We start from the raw sequence: 17,411 nt of genomic DNA, 5'->3' as shown, positions 1-17,411 counted from the left end.
TGAAGATGCAAATGATCATGTAGAGAGAATTTTGGGAATAACTTGACATTCAACCTACGTATCACTAAGTTATGTGGTGAAATGGATATTAATTATTATTCCTGCTTTCGTGCCAAAGAAAAACAATTACATAGGATTTTCTTGCCATGACAATTTTGGTTTTCTTTTTTTAAAAAATAGAAGATTTTTTTTTAAAAAAAGAAGATTTCATAAATCTTTTTTAAAAAAAAAACAACTAAAAACTATGCAAGTTTTGGTAAGAGTTTCTGGAAAATATTAGAGCTCCTGAGCCTAGTCTATCTATGTATATTTGTACCTACTTGGTCCTGTATGGACTTGCGTTTTCAGTGTGAACAGAACCCTGAGTCTGATCAAGATAAGGTTCACTAAAATGTCTGGCATTTCACTGTCATCTGTTCCTGGGAAGAATGAGAAAATACAACCCTTGCCTTTTAAAATGCATTATTAAGGCCCTGGATAAACATGTGGTCATTTTCAATTAAAATTAAGTCAAAGAGAATTTGAAAAAAAAAATGTGTTGCTAATATTCTCCTTTAGTAACATGATTAAATCTCCAAAATATGTAAGTAAAATGTAGCCAACTCTGGTCCCAGTTAAAGAACGGGAAGACAAGGGATGTGCTTGCTGTGAAACGTATGGTTTCGTTGGGTGGTGCTTAGGCTGCAGCTAAGCCATACCAGAGAGCCACTGGGATCTGTGCGAGGCTCCACGTCTCTCCACCATAACTCTATGCACAAGTGAAAAGTGAGAGGAATGAAGCAGGGTGAGCACCACCTCATGCCAGGGGAAACAGAAGTATTGCTCTAGAGCGTTGGTTCTCAACCTTCCCAGTGCTGTGACCCTTGAATACAGTTCCTCATGTTGTGGTGAGCCCCCCCCCCCCCGACCACCATACCATTATCTCACTGATACTTCAGAACTGTAATTTTCTCCTATTAGAAGTCCTAATGTAAGTATCCGGTATGTGACCTCAAGGGGATCATGATCCACAGGTTGAGAACCACTGATGTAGAGCAAGGACCATCTTTAAACTGTCTAAAACACACCAGGGTTTTACCGGCCCGGGTGTATTTTATTCTTTCACCATTTGTACCAAGAGCGCTCATCCAGAAATGAGTTCTTCAAGGCACACTGGCAGCGCAGACCTGAAACTCCCCAAACTGATAGCTACTCTGAAAAACTTGGGTGTGAAAGCTCTAACCTCTGGAGCATGTGAGGTGAGACGCTTACAAGAAAAAAGGAAAGTAAGAAAGAAAGAAAACCCAACCGTCTTCAGCATCTTCTTCATCAGTCGCAGAGCCAAGTGGTTCCTCCGTGCTCCTTAACGCTGAAGCATCGTAATTATGAGGCTTTCTTCATTTGCTCTGTTTGTCCTGACTGCTGGCGTTTATCTGTGCTCAGAATGTAAGTATCTCCTGCTCCCGCCACATGTGAACATGATATCATGGGAACATGATACGACTCTCTAGTGATTAAGCTGTTAACACTGTAAACAGTCTTTTCCCCTCTCACCTGCTAGCCGGGCAAAGTACAGCAACTATTGGGTAGCCCTGCTGTTTTATTGGTCTTGAAAAAGAATATCGTGACAACAGTGCCTGCTCTCTGAAGGATTAGATGCCACCGCTAAACCACGCGGAATTTCTCGGCTCACTCTTACAGGTTTCCGCACTGAAATTATTGGAGGGAGAGAAGTACGGCCACATTCCAGGCCGTTTATGGCTTCCATCCAGGACAGCGGCCGTCACATCTGTGGAGGAGTCCTGATTCACCCGCAGTGGGTGCTAACAGCGGCCCACTGCTACTCTTGGTGAGTTCCCCGTGCTTTTTCGTGTGTGTGGCTCTCTGTGACTAGGAGGAACAACACGTGTTAGACAAAGCTTACTCCAGGAATTAAGTGCAGTAAGATGAACGACGGCGATAAAAGAGAACGAATAAAACGATCGACTCTAGTAAGTAATTTAGAGTGTATGTACCGCTTATCTCTGGAATGTTCCATGCAGTGTTCAACAGCAGTTGACCACAAGCAACTGAAATTGCTGAAAGGAAGCCTGTGTCCAAGGGGAGGTTACCATATCTCGTTTCATGGGGTTTTGAGAATTGGTGTTTTTATTTAGATATTTCCGAATATTTGACATTTTTGGTAAGCACAGATATATTGCAGGCAACACTGTGAGTATTGGCAAAGGACTTGCAGATTCTCTGGTTCTTCAGCCTTACACTTTACCCTAGACATCTGAGGACCACACTTTGGAAATCACAACAATAAGAGACAGCAACTTCCCTTGCGGGGGAAACAATTATAGAGGGTTCTAAAAAGTGATCCGGAGCAGGTCAGTTGGGATGGGGATATGTAAAAGGGAAGCTTTTCTGACCATGGAGGACAGCACCCCGCCCCCAGGTCCCTTCAGTTTAGGACGAAGTATAAAATCTGTCTTGGGATGTTGTGAAGACAGTCGGTAGAGAGCTGATGGTGCTCGCTTGAATTTTCTGATTTCATTTCTTCTGTTTGCATATTTGTTTCTTTAAGCTTCTTGCCTGGATCCCTGATCACCTTCTCTTTTCCTTAAAACACAATAGCCCTTCACTTAAGAATATGTCTTAGGGACTGGAGAAATGGCTCAGTGCTTACGAGCACCTGCTGCTCTTGAGGAAAACCAGGTTTGCTTCCCAGCACCCACATGGTGGCTCACAACCATCCGTTAACTCTAGTTCCAGGGGTCCAATGCCTTCTTCTGATGTCTGCGCGCACCAAGCTTGCATGTGGCACAGAGGCATACATACAAGCAAAACACTTAAACATAAAATAAAATGAAGAAATCTAGTAACAAAAAGTTAGCTGGGCATGGTGGCGCACACCTTTAATCCCAGCACTCAGGAGGCAGAGGCAGGCAATCATATTTGCCTGAGTTCAAGGCCAGCCTGGTCTACCTGCTGAGCTTCACAGCAACCAGGGATAGATAGATAGACACTGTCTCAAAAAAAAAAAAATGTATCTTAGCTTCCAAAAACTGCTATCTATACATCAACACCATCTAGACAGAACAACTGAACTGTCTTCATTCTTCCTGCTTTGAGGATATTGTCTAGTTGCTGCATTTTGGTGGAACCCTGCTGGAAGCTCCAGAGTGTGAAAATAGGGGAAGGACTCAGCTTCTAAAGAGCAAGTTGCTGGATTTCAATGTTGTGTCCTTGCTCACCCATGCACCCCTCGCTTCTGTCCTGCTGCGTGCAACACTAGAAAATCTCACTCAAGGCAACGTTTGTTCCTCTCCAGATATGCTTCTGGTTCTCACAGCTCGCCAGACAAGGAACTGAAGGTAGACTGTTCAGCAGATGCTGGTGGGAAGGGAAAAGAGAGAGGGTTTGGACTGGGGGCTAAGCCTGAGACCTGGTGCATGGCAGGTGAAGTCACAGCAGGAAGATACATGAAGGTAGATGGTAGTAAGTTAAATCTAGAAAATTGTCTAATGGATTTAATTCAAGAAAAGTGTATCCCAAATTGCGGAGGAGAAGACTGTTTAAAATAACGGCAACAATAACAACGACAGTAATAATAACAATAATAAATAATAGAAGGGGAAGGGAGAGATGGAGAGAAGGAAGGAGGGGAGGGTGAGGGAGAACTGAAGAGAGGTCTTGGAGTTTAAAAGAAATCTTGCTAAATATCATTTTAAATGGCTGGCATATAAACAACTCTGAAGTATGTGGATCGAATTTCCTCCAGGGGACATTTGGGTGTAAAAATGTAGGCAGATCAGTGCTTGGAAAAATATTAAACCTTATGAAATTCAAAATATTTAGGAAATAGCTCAATGGTGGCTTCCCACAAATGTGCTCACAAGGCTCCTGGGGGAACAGTCTACTAAGACAGCCCTTCCTTTCGGCACAGCGACAGAGAGAGGAAAATCTCAGGAAGGCTCCCTCTCAGCACCCATCTACTCCAGTCTTCCTTTGTGCCTTGGCAGTTATTCCATCAAACCTAGAAGGAAATGGGCACCGGGTATGGTGGCACTCTGAAGGCCAGGGCAGGAGGATTGCTGGTTTGAGGCTGGCTTGGAGCATCCAGGAAAAGCCTGTCTACAAAGAAAGAAAGAAAAGTGAAGGAAATGCATTTTTTAAAAAACACTCTTGAATTGTCTTCTTTTCAATGCTTTAAGTCATCAGGAGAAAACTTTTGGCTCTGTTTACTGACCCACTTCCCTCCCTGAACCCTTCTTTCTCGCTCTTACGTGCCTAAACAAGTTACCAAGTGGAATCCTCCACAGTCTCTTTCACACAGCCAGGCACCACCAAGCTCCAGAGGCAAACCAATGGAACGGTTTTGGTTTTGGTTTTGCGGTGCTGGAGAATTGAACCTGAGGGCTCGTGCCTACTAGGCAAGTGCTACATCTCCAGCCCAAACCAAGAGTTCTAATCCTGCCTGGATGTGCATCCCAGAGCCTCCACCTAATACATTCTTAGGTTTAATTTACCCACACCTCAACTTCCTCGTCTATAAAATGAGGATCGTCTTCTCGCCCACCTCACTAGGCTGCTGTTGCGGTGAAGGAAGTAGAGGAAGACGTAGCTTATGCTTTAACACTTGTTGCCGAGGATTGCTATATTGTCCTTGCAGCCTTCCATGGTAATAACCAAGCAATAAATATGATGGCCCACTTGTGTAGATGGGATAGGACTGGGAATATTTATGCTTTCTGACAGCCAACAGCTTTTCTCTATCTGAGCCAAGAGAGACTCCATGAAATAGAAACCCTGCCTTTGAGGCCAGACCTCAGGAGCTGGTCAAGACAGAGGCTCTGCTTAGTATCAAGACAGGCTGGCCTAAGAAGCGAGCTGAAGGAAGCCTGATACACGGCAAGAGAAGAGTCCAGGGAAGAGCACTGGACTTGGGACCGAGCCCTGAGCCTGGCTCCTGCGTCCTCTATGTGCGAGATGGGTCACTTAGAACCAGTTAGAGGATCAATGAGGGCTGTACAATCAGTGGCTTTAAAACTAAGGGGGGCACTGTGAGGCTCCACTGAGGCGGTCTTGGCAGCCATCTTCGGCAGACTGTGAAAGAGAAGAAATGCACGACAAGCAAGACCGGGGTTCTACTCTGTAGTTCCATGACAGGGCAGCCAGGGTGAGACTCAGGAAACTGCACACAAGAATCTCCAGGTGCTGAAGGCCACTCTTGGAAAACCCCTGTGACTTGCAAACGCATGACCCTGGTACTAGTTTTCTCTTATGGGAATTCACATCGAGACACAGATAAAGACATGGAGTCCAGAGAGATGGCTCAGTAAGTAAAAGACACTTACCAAGCCTGGCCACCTGAAGCAGATCCCTGGGACCCACGTGGTGGAAGGAGAGAGCTAAGTCCCGAAACACCACTATGCGTACACCATAGTACACACACATTGTGTGTGTGTGTGTGTGTGTGTGTGTCTGATTTTTTTTTTAAAGAAAAAAAAAGATTTTAAAGAGAAAGAATCCTAGAACTCAGGAAATTTCATTTACTCCATGGGCAGAAGATTTGACCATGATGGGACAGATTGCAGCTGAAAATTCAGAGAGCATATTGATCTGCGTGGGGTTATTGAGCCTGTCGCAGCGGGGACAAAAATAGCTCTAACATTTCAAAGTCAGCAGCTAGTGGAGGAACTGGGTGAAAGATGAACGAGCGCTGGAAATCTCAGCCTCTCCCTCACCAGCATCCACCTTCCCCAGAGGTGCCGGTACCTCATGGCTGTCCTTGGGGTTGCTGTTTACAGACACACCCACTCTCTGGTCCCAGCCGAGGTCCTGGGGATTTTGTATCTTCCTCTCCTTCCAGGGCTTTGGGCTTAGTGGGTAAGTCGGATTTGAGTTTGAATCCATCCAAAGAAATCTAATCCATGTCCTCTGAGAAATTCCACCCCCATTCTGATTTCGCAACAGGCAAACTTTCAGCAAATAGAGCTGGAATTCCCAAAATAAGCTCTTTTGGTAGAAAATTAGAAGCGGTAATTCCAGGCAGCCGTAGGTCTGCCACATGGGAACCCTCCCCCACTGCAGTCCCGAGTTCTCTGAACCTAGACCCTCCCCCACTGCAGTCCTGTGCGCATTCTGAACCTAGGTCTGCCGCCTGCGAACCCTCCCCACTGCCGTGCGGGTTCTCGGGACCTACACAGCCACTCCTTTCATTCCCTTTAGATTCCTGTGCCCTTCTTGATTTTTAAAAACACAAATCTGTGTGTATATGTGTTTCTGCTGTATCCTGTCTTGATTCCTTTTTCTAGTTGAAAAAAAATAGAGTTTTATCACAAATAAATACAAAGTTTTGTTTGGTTTTTAAGACAAGGCTTTTCTATGTAACCCAGTTGGATTATATAGAAATGTGTAATAATTCTGCCTCTGTCCCCGGCATGATGGGAATTGCACTGACATATATTTCTTTATATATTTCTTTCTTTTCTTTTCTTTGCTCTTTTTTCCTTCTTTTTATTTGTTCGTTTAATTGTTTTTTTTTTTTTTGGTGTGTGTGCGCGTGTGTGTGTGTGTGTGTGTGTGTGTGTGCACGCGCACAAATGCTTGAATACAGGACCTTGTGCAAGGTGGGCAAGCGCTCTACCACTGAGCTACACCTCTAGGGCATTTTTAGCACATCCTTGCTCTAAATAAATTATTTGAAATGGCTTTCATAAATACACTACAACAGGAAATATCTGTAATACACAAATGGTTGCAACATGTAGAAAAAAACACCCCAAACAAAATCGGTTCTATTTTCATCACTGTCTATGAATATATTCACATGTATTTGCTTGATCTGTACTAGGCCCAGGCTTCCTAAAACGAATCTCATGAACAGATGAGCCAGCAGGCATCCGAGGCCTCACCTTATTTATCTAAACACATTGTTGGAAAGATGCAGCAGTTCTAGGAATGGAGCCCACTGACAGAGAGGCCAGAGATGTGTGTTGAGATCCACTGGGGCCTCTGTCCCTTCACTGGTCCTAAGCCGGTCTCCTTGGGCTCTGTCCTTGGTCCTTCATGCGTGTGACCTCCACCATCTCCAGCTCTGACTGTTGGGTTTACACATCATTGTGTTACCTCCCATTTGTTTGCTCTTTTAGGTTCCCTATAAGTCGCTCTCCCACAGTGGTCTTAGGAGTGCATTCTCTTTCAAAGAATGAGCCCACGAAACAAACACTGGAGATTAAAAAACTCATCCCATTCTCAAGATCTCCGTCAGGTCTCACATCACATGACATCATGCTAATAAAGGTGGGTAGATTTGCCTCCCTCGGTCTCTTCGATATTCTCGTACAAGATCACTCCGTGAATCAACTCCGTGAACGCGTTTTGGCAGCACCCTCCCTGTGTTTGAGGTAACTGAAATGTTCTATGAAGGCTCATGTTACCCCATATACTCCCGTGAAAGAAAAACAGAAACCACAAATGCATTAGAGACGTGTTTATGCCAGGGAAACCAATGGTACTGCTCCCTATGCAGAAGAGCAGCATGCCAGCAGCCCCAAGGATCCCCAGGAAATGCTTTTCCCCAAAATGCTGTTCGCATTAGCGACTGAAAACTACAACAGTTGTTTATGTAACAGGGCCAATTAAGGGACTTCAGGGAATCAGAAATAAGTTAAAACTTAGTCTAGACCATACTTTGTCCAGCCCAAATGTGGTCTAGACCATACTCAGAGGCCCTATCCGGCAGGAAGCAGCCCAGCCCACAAAGTCATGACCTATACATGCCATTCCACAGAAATCCTTCCAAGGCAGGCCAAAGGCCAGTTTGCTCAAGACTGGGCGGAACGCCTTCTCTGTGTATGCTCCCATCCCCAAACATGAGTGAGCTCCATGGAGAATGGAAATCACATTCAGGGAAAAACAACAGCCAAAAATGCAGCTGCAGACCATCCCCAAAGTAGATTCGAGGGGAAGAGATGCCTTCCTGAGGCAGAGGGACCACACACCCAATGCACGGTCAAATGGGATCTAGTTGCAGAAACCCCTGGGGAAGAATAATTCACCCAGTTTTCTATCGTTCAGCTTCGCACCGCTGCAGAACTCAACAAGCATGTACAACTGCTTCAACTGAGATCCAAAAACTATATTAGAGATGGAACCAAATGCCAGGTTACTGGCTGGGGAGCCACCAACCCAGATCTGTTAAAAAACTCCGATACCCTGCAAGAAGTCACTGTTACCATCATAAGCAGAAAACGCTGCAACAGCCAAAGCTATTACAACCGCAAACCTGTTATAAGCAGGGACATGATATGTGCAGGAGATGCCAAAGGCCAAAAGGATTCCTGCCAGGTAAGCACCTACTGTGGAATGTTATTTTAAGGTATGTTACATTCGTTTATGCTGCAGAACATTTGTTGCATTCTTTTATGTTGCATTTGTTTGACTCTGTGAAGCTGTGTTACTATGCCTGTCTAAAACACCTGATTGGTCTAATAAGGAGCTGAACAGCCAGTAGTGAGGCAGGAGAAAGGGTAGGTGGGGATGGCAGGCAGAGAGAATAAATAGGAGGAGAAATCTGGGAAGAGGGATCGAGGAAGGAGAAAAAGAGGGAGAGGAGGACTCCAGGAGACAGCTACCCAGCTACACTGCAAGCCATGGAGAAAGAAGTGAAAAAAAAGGTATACAGAAATGGAGAAAGATAAAAGCCCAGGAGCAAAAGGTAGATGGGATAATTTAAATTAAGAAAAGCTGGCTAGAAACAAGCCCAGCTAAAGCCGGGCATTCAGAAGTAAGAATAAGACTCGGTGTGTGCTTATTTGGGAACTGGGTGGCGAGCCCCTCAAAGAGTAAAGATTTAAAAACAACCAACTACAAGCATCCTCATTGGAAGTGGTGCCTCTGACTATGGAGACCAATAAATTGCAGTCACCTCTGCATTTTCTGACCCTGAGGGGAAGCGTGGAGACCAGGAGGCCACAGTTCTGAAAATTTCCTGTCCACTCTTGCAGGGTCCCCTACTCTTAGATACCTACCAGTGTGAACTTCTCCAGCAATTAAGCTGCTCTCATTAAATACTTGCTCGTCCCGTCAGACACCTGACTGTGTTTTTACAGGTGTCCACTGAAGGACACTGCCATCCTTAGAAAGTCTGCCAGCCCTGAGGGCATAAGTAGAAGAGAACTGACCCCCCAAAAGGACCATTTTTTAAAGTGATCCTTAGAGAAGACTGAAAAGATGCATATGCCGGAAGCTCAAAAGTACAGCTTGTGTTTCTTAAATAACGTGAACTTCTAAGATAAAATGCCATAAGTTGCATGACTTAAAGCCCACAGAAATGTATTTTTCACTGTTCTGGGAGTTGGAAAGTTCAGAGCAAGACAGTAGTGGATCTGGGGTCTCGTGAGGGGGACATCCTGCTTCGTAGATTGTCTGTTTCCATCCTAACCTGGCCTTTAGGAGGTAGGGAGTCTGGGATTTTGATCGGTGCTCTAACCCCATTTGGGAGAAATCCTGCCGCATGGCCTCACAAATCCCTACCTCAGCTGCTAGCCCTTGGGAGACTGGATTGCTCCCGTGATTGAGGGGACACAAGTCCTCAGACCAGACTGGTTAACAAAAAGCAACTGTTATTCTCTTTCAGAATTTTTGTGCGCAGAGATGGTGAGAAAGCATTGGGGACACATTTTAGAGGATTAATAAGCAGCAGAGATGGCTTACTAATTTAAAGTCATTCCTATATTGTGTTTATTTATTTATGTATTATGTGTGTGGGCTCATAAATGCAGTCCATAGTATATATGTGTAGGCCAGGGGACAATTTGTGGGAAGTTTCCCCTTCCACCATGTGGGTCCTGGGGCGGAACTCAGGCCATCAGACTTGGTGACAAGCAAGCTCTATCTGAGCTATATCTCGCTGGTCCCAGATTACTCGTTTTTAAAAATCAGAGTTTAATACTTGCATTCTACTAGAGTAAGCCTTGCTGGGTTGGTTCAAAGACTCCCTGAGACTACTACCCTCCTAACCAGGTCAGCAACTCTAACTAGCCCTGACAATGTCCTGCACTTTGCCATGTGACCAGCAGCAGACACTGGTCCTTATATTTGAAGGCCAACTCTTTGACCAGAAGGCCATCCCACCTGCTCTATGACTGCTTCACTTATGACAGAATTCAGTTGTGTGCTTGTTAGCGTGGGTTCTCTGAAATCACCTCAGTTAGCGGGGGGGGGGGGGGGGTTACATACACAGAGCTATCTTCAAATGTGTGCAAGTGACAAATTAAAAACAAAGCAAACAAACAAAAAAACAGAAAAAGATAACGAAAGCCCAACACAGTTCCTTCCATCACGCCATTTACAGTGCTCAGTTTCACTTTTCTCCTGATCTCAACAACAGTTTGGTTCTAAGCCCACTGGTGTCAAACTGACATCCACAATTCTGAGCTTTATTTTATTTCAGTGGAAAATTTCAAACTCTCTGCTCTTTAACTAGCAAAGTCCAGAAGCCACTGATTACCAAAGGGAGGTGTGCGCATAGACATAGGGCAGAGAGAACAGAGACATAAAATGGGCAGAAAGACCAATTCACGGTTATAGACAGAGATGCAAACACAGGGAAAAGCAGGGATAGACAGACAGACAAACAGACACAGAAAGCCTAATCTGAATAAGAGGCTGTGTTGGGGCTCTGAGTCACAAGAAAACCAAAGACTGTTAATAACACTAAAGAACACAGTGACTTTAAGAAACCGCACCAGTTTCTCACTAAGTATCTGTCAACTTTCCTTTTCCAGGGAGATTCAGGTGGCCCCTTGGTCTGCAAAGGTGTCTTCCATGCCATCGTCTCTGGGGGCTATAAATGTGGCGTCGCCAACAAACCTGGAATCTATACCCTATTGACTAAGAAATACCAGAGTTGGATCAAAAGCCAGCTCGCCCCATCCAGTGGGAACTGAGATTGTAAATGGTTTTTTAGATCTGACAGTCACTTGCTTCTTGTTGTGAAATGTGCTTGCAGATCAATTTTATCTGCAGATGCAGCTGACTGTAGGAAGCCTGTGGTACAGCTGGGACATATTTCTGTGTCTTAAGGACTCATTTTGTTTACTGCTGTCTAGGCAGCAGTAAATAAATAAATGCCTGAATTTGAGAGAAAATTAAAAACAAAAACAACAAACTCATTTTGTTAAGGAACCATACTCTTTTTAATGGGTATTAGTGATTTATTTCTACCACGTTGGTTTTATTCTAAATAAAATGAAAAGTCTGTCTTTGTCTTTATGAATATCAAATAATATCCATCCTGCTTCCATCCACACTCCTCAAAGGGCATCTACAGAAAGCAATACTGGTACCTCCTCCAATTACGCTTGTGTTGGGATTTCTGCCAAATTATCCCATGCTATTCGGGTGTTTTTAATTATCATAAAAATTTTAATATATTTTTAATGTGTTAAATGCTTTTTTAAAAGGATGTTTAATTATATGATTCAGTAGTAACAACTATAGATACTCAGATACAACAGATCTTCAGAATTTATTCATCCTGGAAATTAAAATTTTATACTCAGTGAAGAACAATCTCCCATTTTCCTCACCCCTCATCCCCTACCAACTACCATTCTGCTCTAAGTTTTAATGAACTTTAGTACTATTTGAAAAGTTTTTGTACCCTAATAAACCTCTACACCAATGCAATAATCCAAATCAGACCAAATCAAACTGAATGAGAAAAAGCCCAGGTTTAATGAATGCCAGTGCTCCTGGACTTCAGAGAGGAGATGGGGAAAGAAGACTGGGAAACCATGTGTTTGATCTCTGGGTTGTTGTTTAAATACCCTGTAGGAGGGGTCTTGAGCATCTCTGAAGAGGGGTCACTGTTTGGAGGGCTTTCTTGGGGGTGGAGTCTGGACTGAGGCAACTCCCAGAGGAGGGGCTTAGAATGGAACTTTCCACCAAAACATTCCAGACTATTGGATACATGGATACCAGAGTCTGGGGTGATGCTTCCAACCAAACACTATTGTGAAAATAATAAGCAGAAATACAAACTCAGTGCAAAAACTATCATCATGGCACACACAAATACTTGGGTAGTAAGTGTTGATTTATGCCACACTCTATTCCAGAAAGAGTTTAATTAAATGTATAAAATCCCTGTGATAGAACAAAACACGGTATTAAAAATTACTGGGCAAAGATTAGGGGAGAAAGGGGAAATAAGAGCAGAATAGAGGAGAGGAGAGAGAGGAGGCGAGTGTCAGAGAACAGCTTCGACAAAAATACCATTTATTAGGGTAGGGGCATGGGGATTAGAAAAACAAGTAAAGAGAATGAAGATGCGACAGAAAACATATGATTGTTCCAGTGAATACTGAAATTTGCCTGCGTTTAATTTTCCATACACTTTTATACCCCAATACAACAGGGGGAAGAAGACAAAAGACTGCTCTAACATGATACAAAGGACAATTAGAACAGTTACTTGCTTCAATACTTTGAGCCATCAAGACATAAGAAAAGCATTCTGTTGTTTAGGCAGTGAACCTACCCTAGACCAAATATCATAAAGACAGTCATTCCCGAGGTCAAACCCCCTATCTCAAAAAGAAGAAGCAGAAGTGTGCTTGAATATACTATGGGTATATCAGGGTAGAGTGGATCTACCTATATGGGCTATCTTAATGTCAAAAAGACCAAGTAACCACACCCTAGGTTAGGGTGTGTAGCCACATTGTTGTCATCATCTTTGGACAAGTTAAAACTCTCTGACCATCAGACAAGGTGGAAATAGGCTCACATTTTTGGGCTTTCACAGGGGAAGGGCTAGAGGGGCAGGGAAGGGTGGGGAGAGAGGAGAAAGGGTAGGAGGAGCGCCCACAAGCCACTCTTCTGTAGTGAGTTTCTGCCTGAACATTTGCTAGGAAGATTCACATACGGCCGTGTGAGTTGGCCCATGCAGAAAGAACAAGTAATAAGTTATATGAATTAAGGAAACAAAATTAAGTGACTTATACAAAACTAAGACTAGAGAGAACTGCCTTCCATGATCCTTTTGAGGATACTGTGACAATCTATACATCATTGAGGTCTCACATGAGATCCACAAATTTGTATGATTGATTTTTAGATGCTAATAAAAATGAATATGAAATGAGGTAATAAAAATAAAAATTTTAAGAGGATACTCTGGTATGTTTCCCAGATCTCTTCTAACTATATCAGTGCATAAAACCATGAGATTATTTGCAATGAAGGGGTTAAACTCTTCCACTCTCACAACTGAATTTAGGTTTCAGTTTTTTGAGAAGGGCAAAACAGGTGTCTCACCCAACAAAGGGCTATTTATCCACAATCCCCTTACATTCGGGGACAAGGGAGAGAACAGAACAGGGCCTAAGGCAGCCTCACAATGTCTCAAGGACAAATCCATCAGCCCCTTTCTGAGTCATGTCCAGACTTGCCCAAGTTTGTCCAAGTATGTCCAAAAATAATAAGACTAACACTCAGCCAATTAAAAGTATACTAGTGTAACTGCTGCTTGCCTAACCAATTATGTATGAGATGACCTCACTGTCCCCAAAACTCCCCTTAGCTGTGCTTAAAAGGAGCCTGTACGCTCCTCTCAGGGTCATCGCCATTTTGTACAGATGAAAGACCTCTCATGCATGCTGGAATATTAATAAACCCTCTTTGCTCTTACATACTATTTGAGTCTGGGGTCTTCTTTCTGCATTTCCTTGGACCATACAGTAATACAGACTATAGTGACCCTTTGCCCCCATCAAAGCACATTAGCCTGAAAGGAATCCACAACTTCTCATCTTCTGTAGAAATAAAATCAGAATCTCTTTTTCAAAGTAACATATTCTTAGACTCAAATTTTTAAGTCAAAATACCTTTTATATATATTGGTTTAGTTTAGCAGCCTGTGCAATGAAATGTCTCTCTGTAGTTAGTTCATTCAGTCAAAAAATTCAAAGAAAACACAATAGTATGCATAATCCAGACTCTGTGTATTTTTCATCTTTACTTGGCTTTTTTCTCTATTACTTTTTAATATTTATTATCTTTATTCCTTTAATCTATTTCTGTTTGTTACTTTTACTGTCTCTTTAAAGACTTTGTTTTATATTTTTAAAACTATTTACTTCTTTTTATAACTGTCTATACTCTTTTTCCCCTCTCTCCCAAGCCTACGCACATTTTTTAAACACACTATGACCCGTTCAGAGGTTTGTATCTGCCTGAATCTGTCTTTATTGTGTATCTGAAATCCTTTTCTGACCAGGAGCACTTTTAATGGTAAGCAGCTTGGCAGCAGCAGCCCTGGATCCTGGCTCCTCCTCTCTTGGCCTTTTAACATGGCAGAGGTTGTTCACTACCAGCTCTGGGACGGCCTGGTAGGAGCCATGCTCACCACCTCAATTCTGGAAAGCAGTTGACCTATTCTGCCACCAAGTAACTTGCAGCATACTTCAAAAGAGTCAGAGCCATTTGTGCCACCAGCATGAACCAGGAAGTTGTCCCTTAAAGGAGCTGCAGGTTTTGCTCTAATGATGAGTCAGGAAGCCTCTTAAAAGAGCTGTGCTTCTGCTCTACACTACCAAACAGAGTCTATCTGAAAATATGCAGCTACCAAGAAGCTGTGCTTGGCTCCTGTTCTTGTGGATTTAGAAACCCTCTTTCTTTTCTTCTTTTTAAAAACTGTTTTAGGTCTTATGTAGATCCATGCCAGACAGTGAGCGCCATTTTGTAAATGGAGATTGCTCCTTAGTTTCTCAGTCACCCAGACTCAAATAATCACACAGAAACTATATTAATTGCAACACTGCTTGGCCAATTACTTAGGCACATTGCTAGCTAATTTCTATATCTTAAATTAACCCATTTCTATTAATCTGTGTATCGTCACAGGATTGTGGCTTATTAATAAGGTTTTCTGGAATCCTTCTCCTTTGTTAGCTACATGGCATCTCTCTGACTCCGCCTATTCTCTCTCTCTCTCTTTCTATATATATATATATATATGTGTGTGTGTGTGTGTGTGTATGTATATATATGTATACATATATGTGTGTATATATGTATGTATGTATATATATATCAGTTTGGATTTCCCACCTGGCCTTACTGTGCTAAGTCATTGGCTGAAACAGCTTTTATTCATCAACCAATAAAAGCAACACATGCACAGAAGGACAGCCCACATCATTTCTATGGTTTTTTTTTTAATCATAGTTCTTGGAAATCATTAACTCTTGTACTATGGAGGATTACAGGGGCTGGGAGTTGGCTCAGTGGGTAGGAGCACTTGCTAGGCACATTGAGGACCCAAGTTCCCTGGTACACACATAAAAAGTTGGCCATATTCTGTGGGTCTGCAATCCCAGCACCTATGGGGCAGAGACAGGAGGATCCCTGGGGATTACTAGCCTGCAGCCTAGCCCAGAACAAGCAAACAAAATGTAGTGAGTTCCAGATTTAATGGCCATATTCTAACTTGGGGGATCGGGGAGTAGAGGGTGACAAAGAAGGACAGTGAAGTCCTCCCCTGACTTCTGTGGTCCTGTGTATATCCATACCTGTACACACACATGCATACAACACACATACAAATTTAAGACCCAAGAAAATCAAAAAGTGAACTAACTAAAATTCTGCAACTGCTTTAATTATGAAACACAAAAGCGAGTGTCTTTGGATATTCCAATTTACATCATCTAGATTTACCAAAAGCCTTGGGTATTGAGTATGAAAAATACTGATTGTTACACACCAGACTATGTTGTATAATAAAAAGAAACATTGTAGATTCACTGGTCTCACCATTAAAATAATAATAGTTCTGTATCCATTTCCTCTAAAACTTGAAACTGTATCATCATAAATGTATAACCAAGAAGACAGTGATTTTCCCTTAGCCACTTGATGAGAATCCTGGGAAGCTGGCCCTAAAAACTGCAACTTGGGTTTTATTTCAGGCTCCCTGCCATTAGCATCTGCTAACAATGTGTTAAACTAGATCAGTCTGGAAAAGACAGACTTCTTGCAATAGCCATGACTGAGCTGTCACCCTGGAAAGGGACCAACAGTGCATTGTGGCAAGCAGGTGACAATGGTGCCCATTGGCTGCCCATTGTCAAAGGCATCCTTCATCCCTTATGGGAAGGAGGATTTTGCTGAACACACCAAAGGTTTCCCCAACACAGTCTAAACCAATATGTAGTGCTCTAATTTGGTGGGTGTGTCTTTGAACACTTACAAGATTTTATCTATGGTCTCAAAAGGAAGCTGAGAGTTAATTCAGGGCAAATACTCAGATTTTAAAAGTGCTCAAGGATTTCAGGGGAGAGTGGATTGCCCTAATCATTTGGAGTCCTCTCACTTTCTTTCTGGGGCCAGGTGACTTTATCACAAGTGTATAAGATGGCCTTATTTTTGTCCACCCAGCCTCAGCAATGTGGTCAACACTAACACTGAGTAAGTCCAAACACGATTCGTGAAATAAACCAATACTGATTCAGATAAGCCATGCATCCAACCTAGTAGCAGGGAGCGGAGCCAGTACTTCCTTCCTACTCCATGTTCACAGTCTCAGCTCATTCTGAAATGACATGGAGGGCTTTAGCGCTTTAGGAACTATCTAGTAAAAGGGAGACATCCTTGGTCAATCCGAACTGCTCTCTGCTGAGACTTTCACAGCATGGTCCTGGAAACCTGGCAGGAGTGGTGAGGGAATGAAGGGTAGACACACGCACAGAAAAGCTGAGTCGGGTAAGCTACACACGCTGTGATAAGATCACACCAAATATGCAAGAATTGAGACCCTCAGCATGTTTATTATATACAGCACAGGAGGAGGGGTTAGCTGGCCTCAGTAGGAGGTCTCTGGACCAATGGAAGGCTTTGGCATCCCTCTGAGCCTGGAGGAAGGCCTTGCCAAGTTCCCATTGGTCAGATTCATTGTTGCTTGACATGACTGTGCCCAAGTTAACGATACACATTACCTCTGGTCTTTGTCCATGCTATATACTTTCATTCAAGACCTCCTCTGCTCTCCAAAGCTCTCCCTCTGATCCAATTCTGATTTGGGAAAATAATACTGACATGAATCAAATTACTCCCCATTCCAAATTCAAATCCATGGACAGTGTTTCTGTCTGTCGCTGTATTTGGAGATAGAGCCTCTAAGGAGGTAACTGGGGTTAAATAACATCATAGGGTAGGAGCCTAATGAGAGACAAATGCTCTTGTTAGACAGTAGAAAATTCATTTTCCCTCTCCATATGGAGTCATAGCAGCCTGTATAGAAGCCAGGAAGAAGGTCCTCCCCAGAAAACAAGTTAACCTGGTATTTCCTAGACTCCAGAACTTGAAAAGAAAATTTCATCATTTAAGATTTATCTACATAAAAACCACAGCTCTCATCTTAAAGGGAACAAGAG

At 43.0% G+C, this 17,411-nt stretch overlaps 1 protein-coding gene across 1 annotated transcript; it reads left to right on the top strand.

Annotated features, from left to right (window-relative positions):
* Nucleotides 1–972: 972 nt before the first annotated feature.
* Gzmk (granzyme K) lies at nucleotides 973–11,258 on the top strand. The gene is made up of 5 exons (XM_048443039.3): nucleotides 973–1,425; nucleotides 1,681–1,828; nucleotides 7,119–7,269; nucleotides 8,047–8,316; nucleotides 10,758–11,258. Exons 1-5 carry the CDS (start codon nucleotides 1,365–1,367, stop codon nucleotides 10,917–10,919), a joined length of 792 nt encoding a protein of 263 aa, XP_048298996.3. The 5' UTR covers nucleotides 973–1,364; the 3' UTR covers nucleotides 10,920–11,258.
* Nucleotides 11,259–17,411: the final 6,153 nt, after the last annotated feature.

This window comes from Myodes glareolus, chromosome 15 (assembly GCF_982192425.1).
Source record: "Myodes glareolus chromosome 15, mMyoGla1.1, whole genome shotgun sequence".
Taxonomy (NCBI): domain Eukaryota; kingdom Metazoa; phylum Chordata; class Mammalia; order Rodentia; family Cricetidae; genus Myodes; species Myodes glareolus.
Note: the sequence above shows the minus strand (reverse complement) of the source record. Positions and strands in the feature narration are given on the sequence as shown.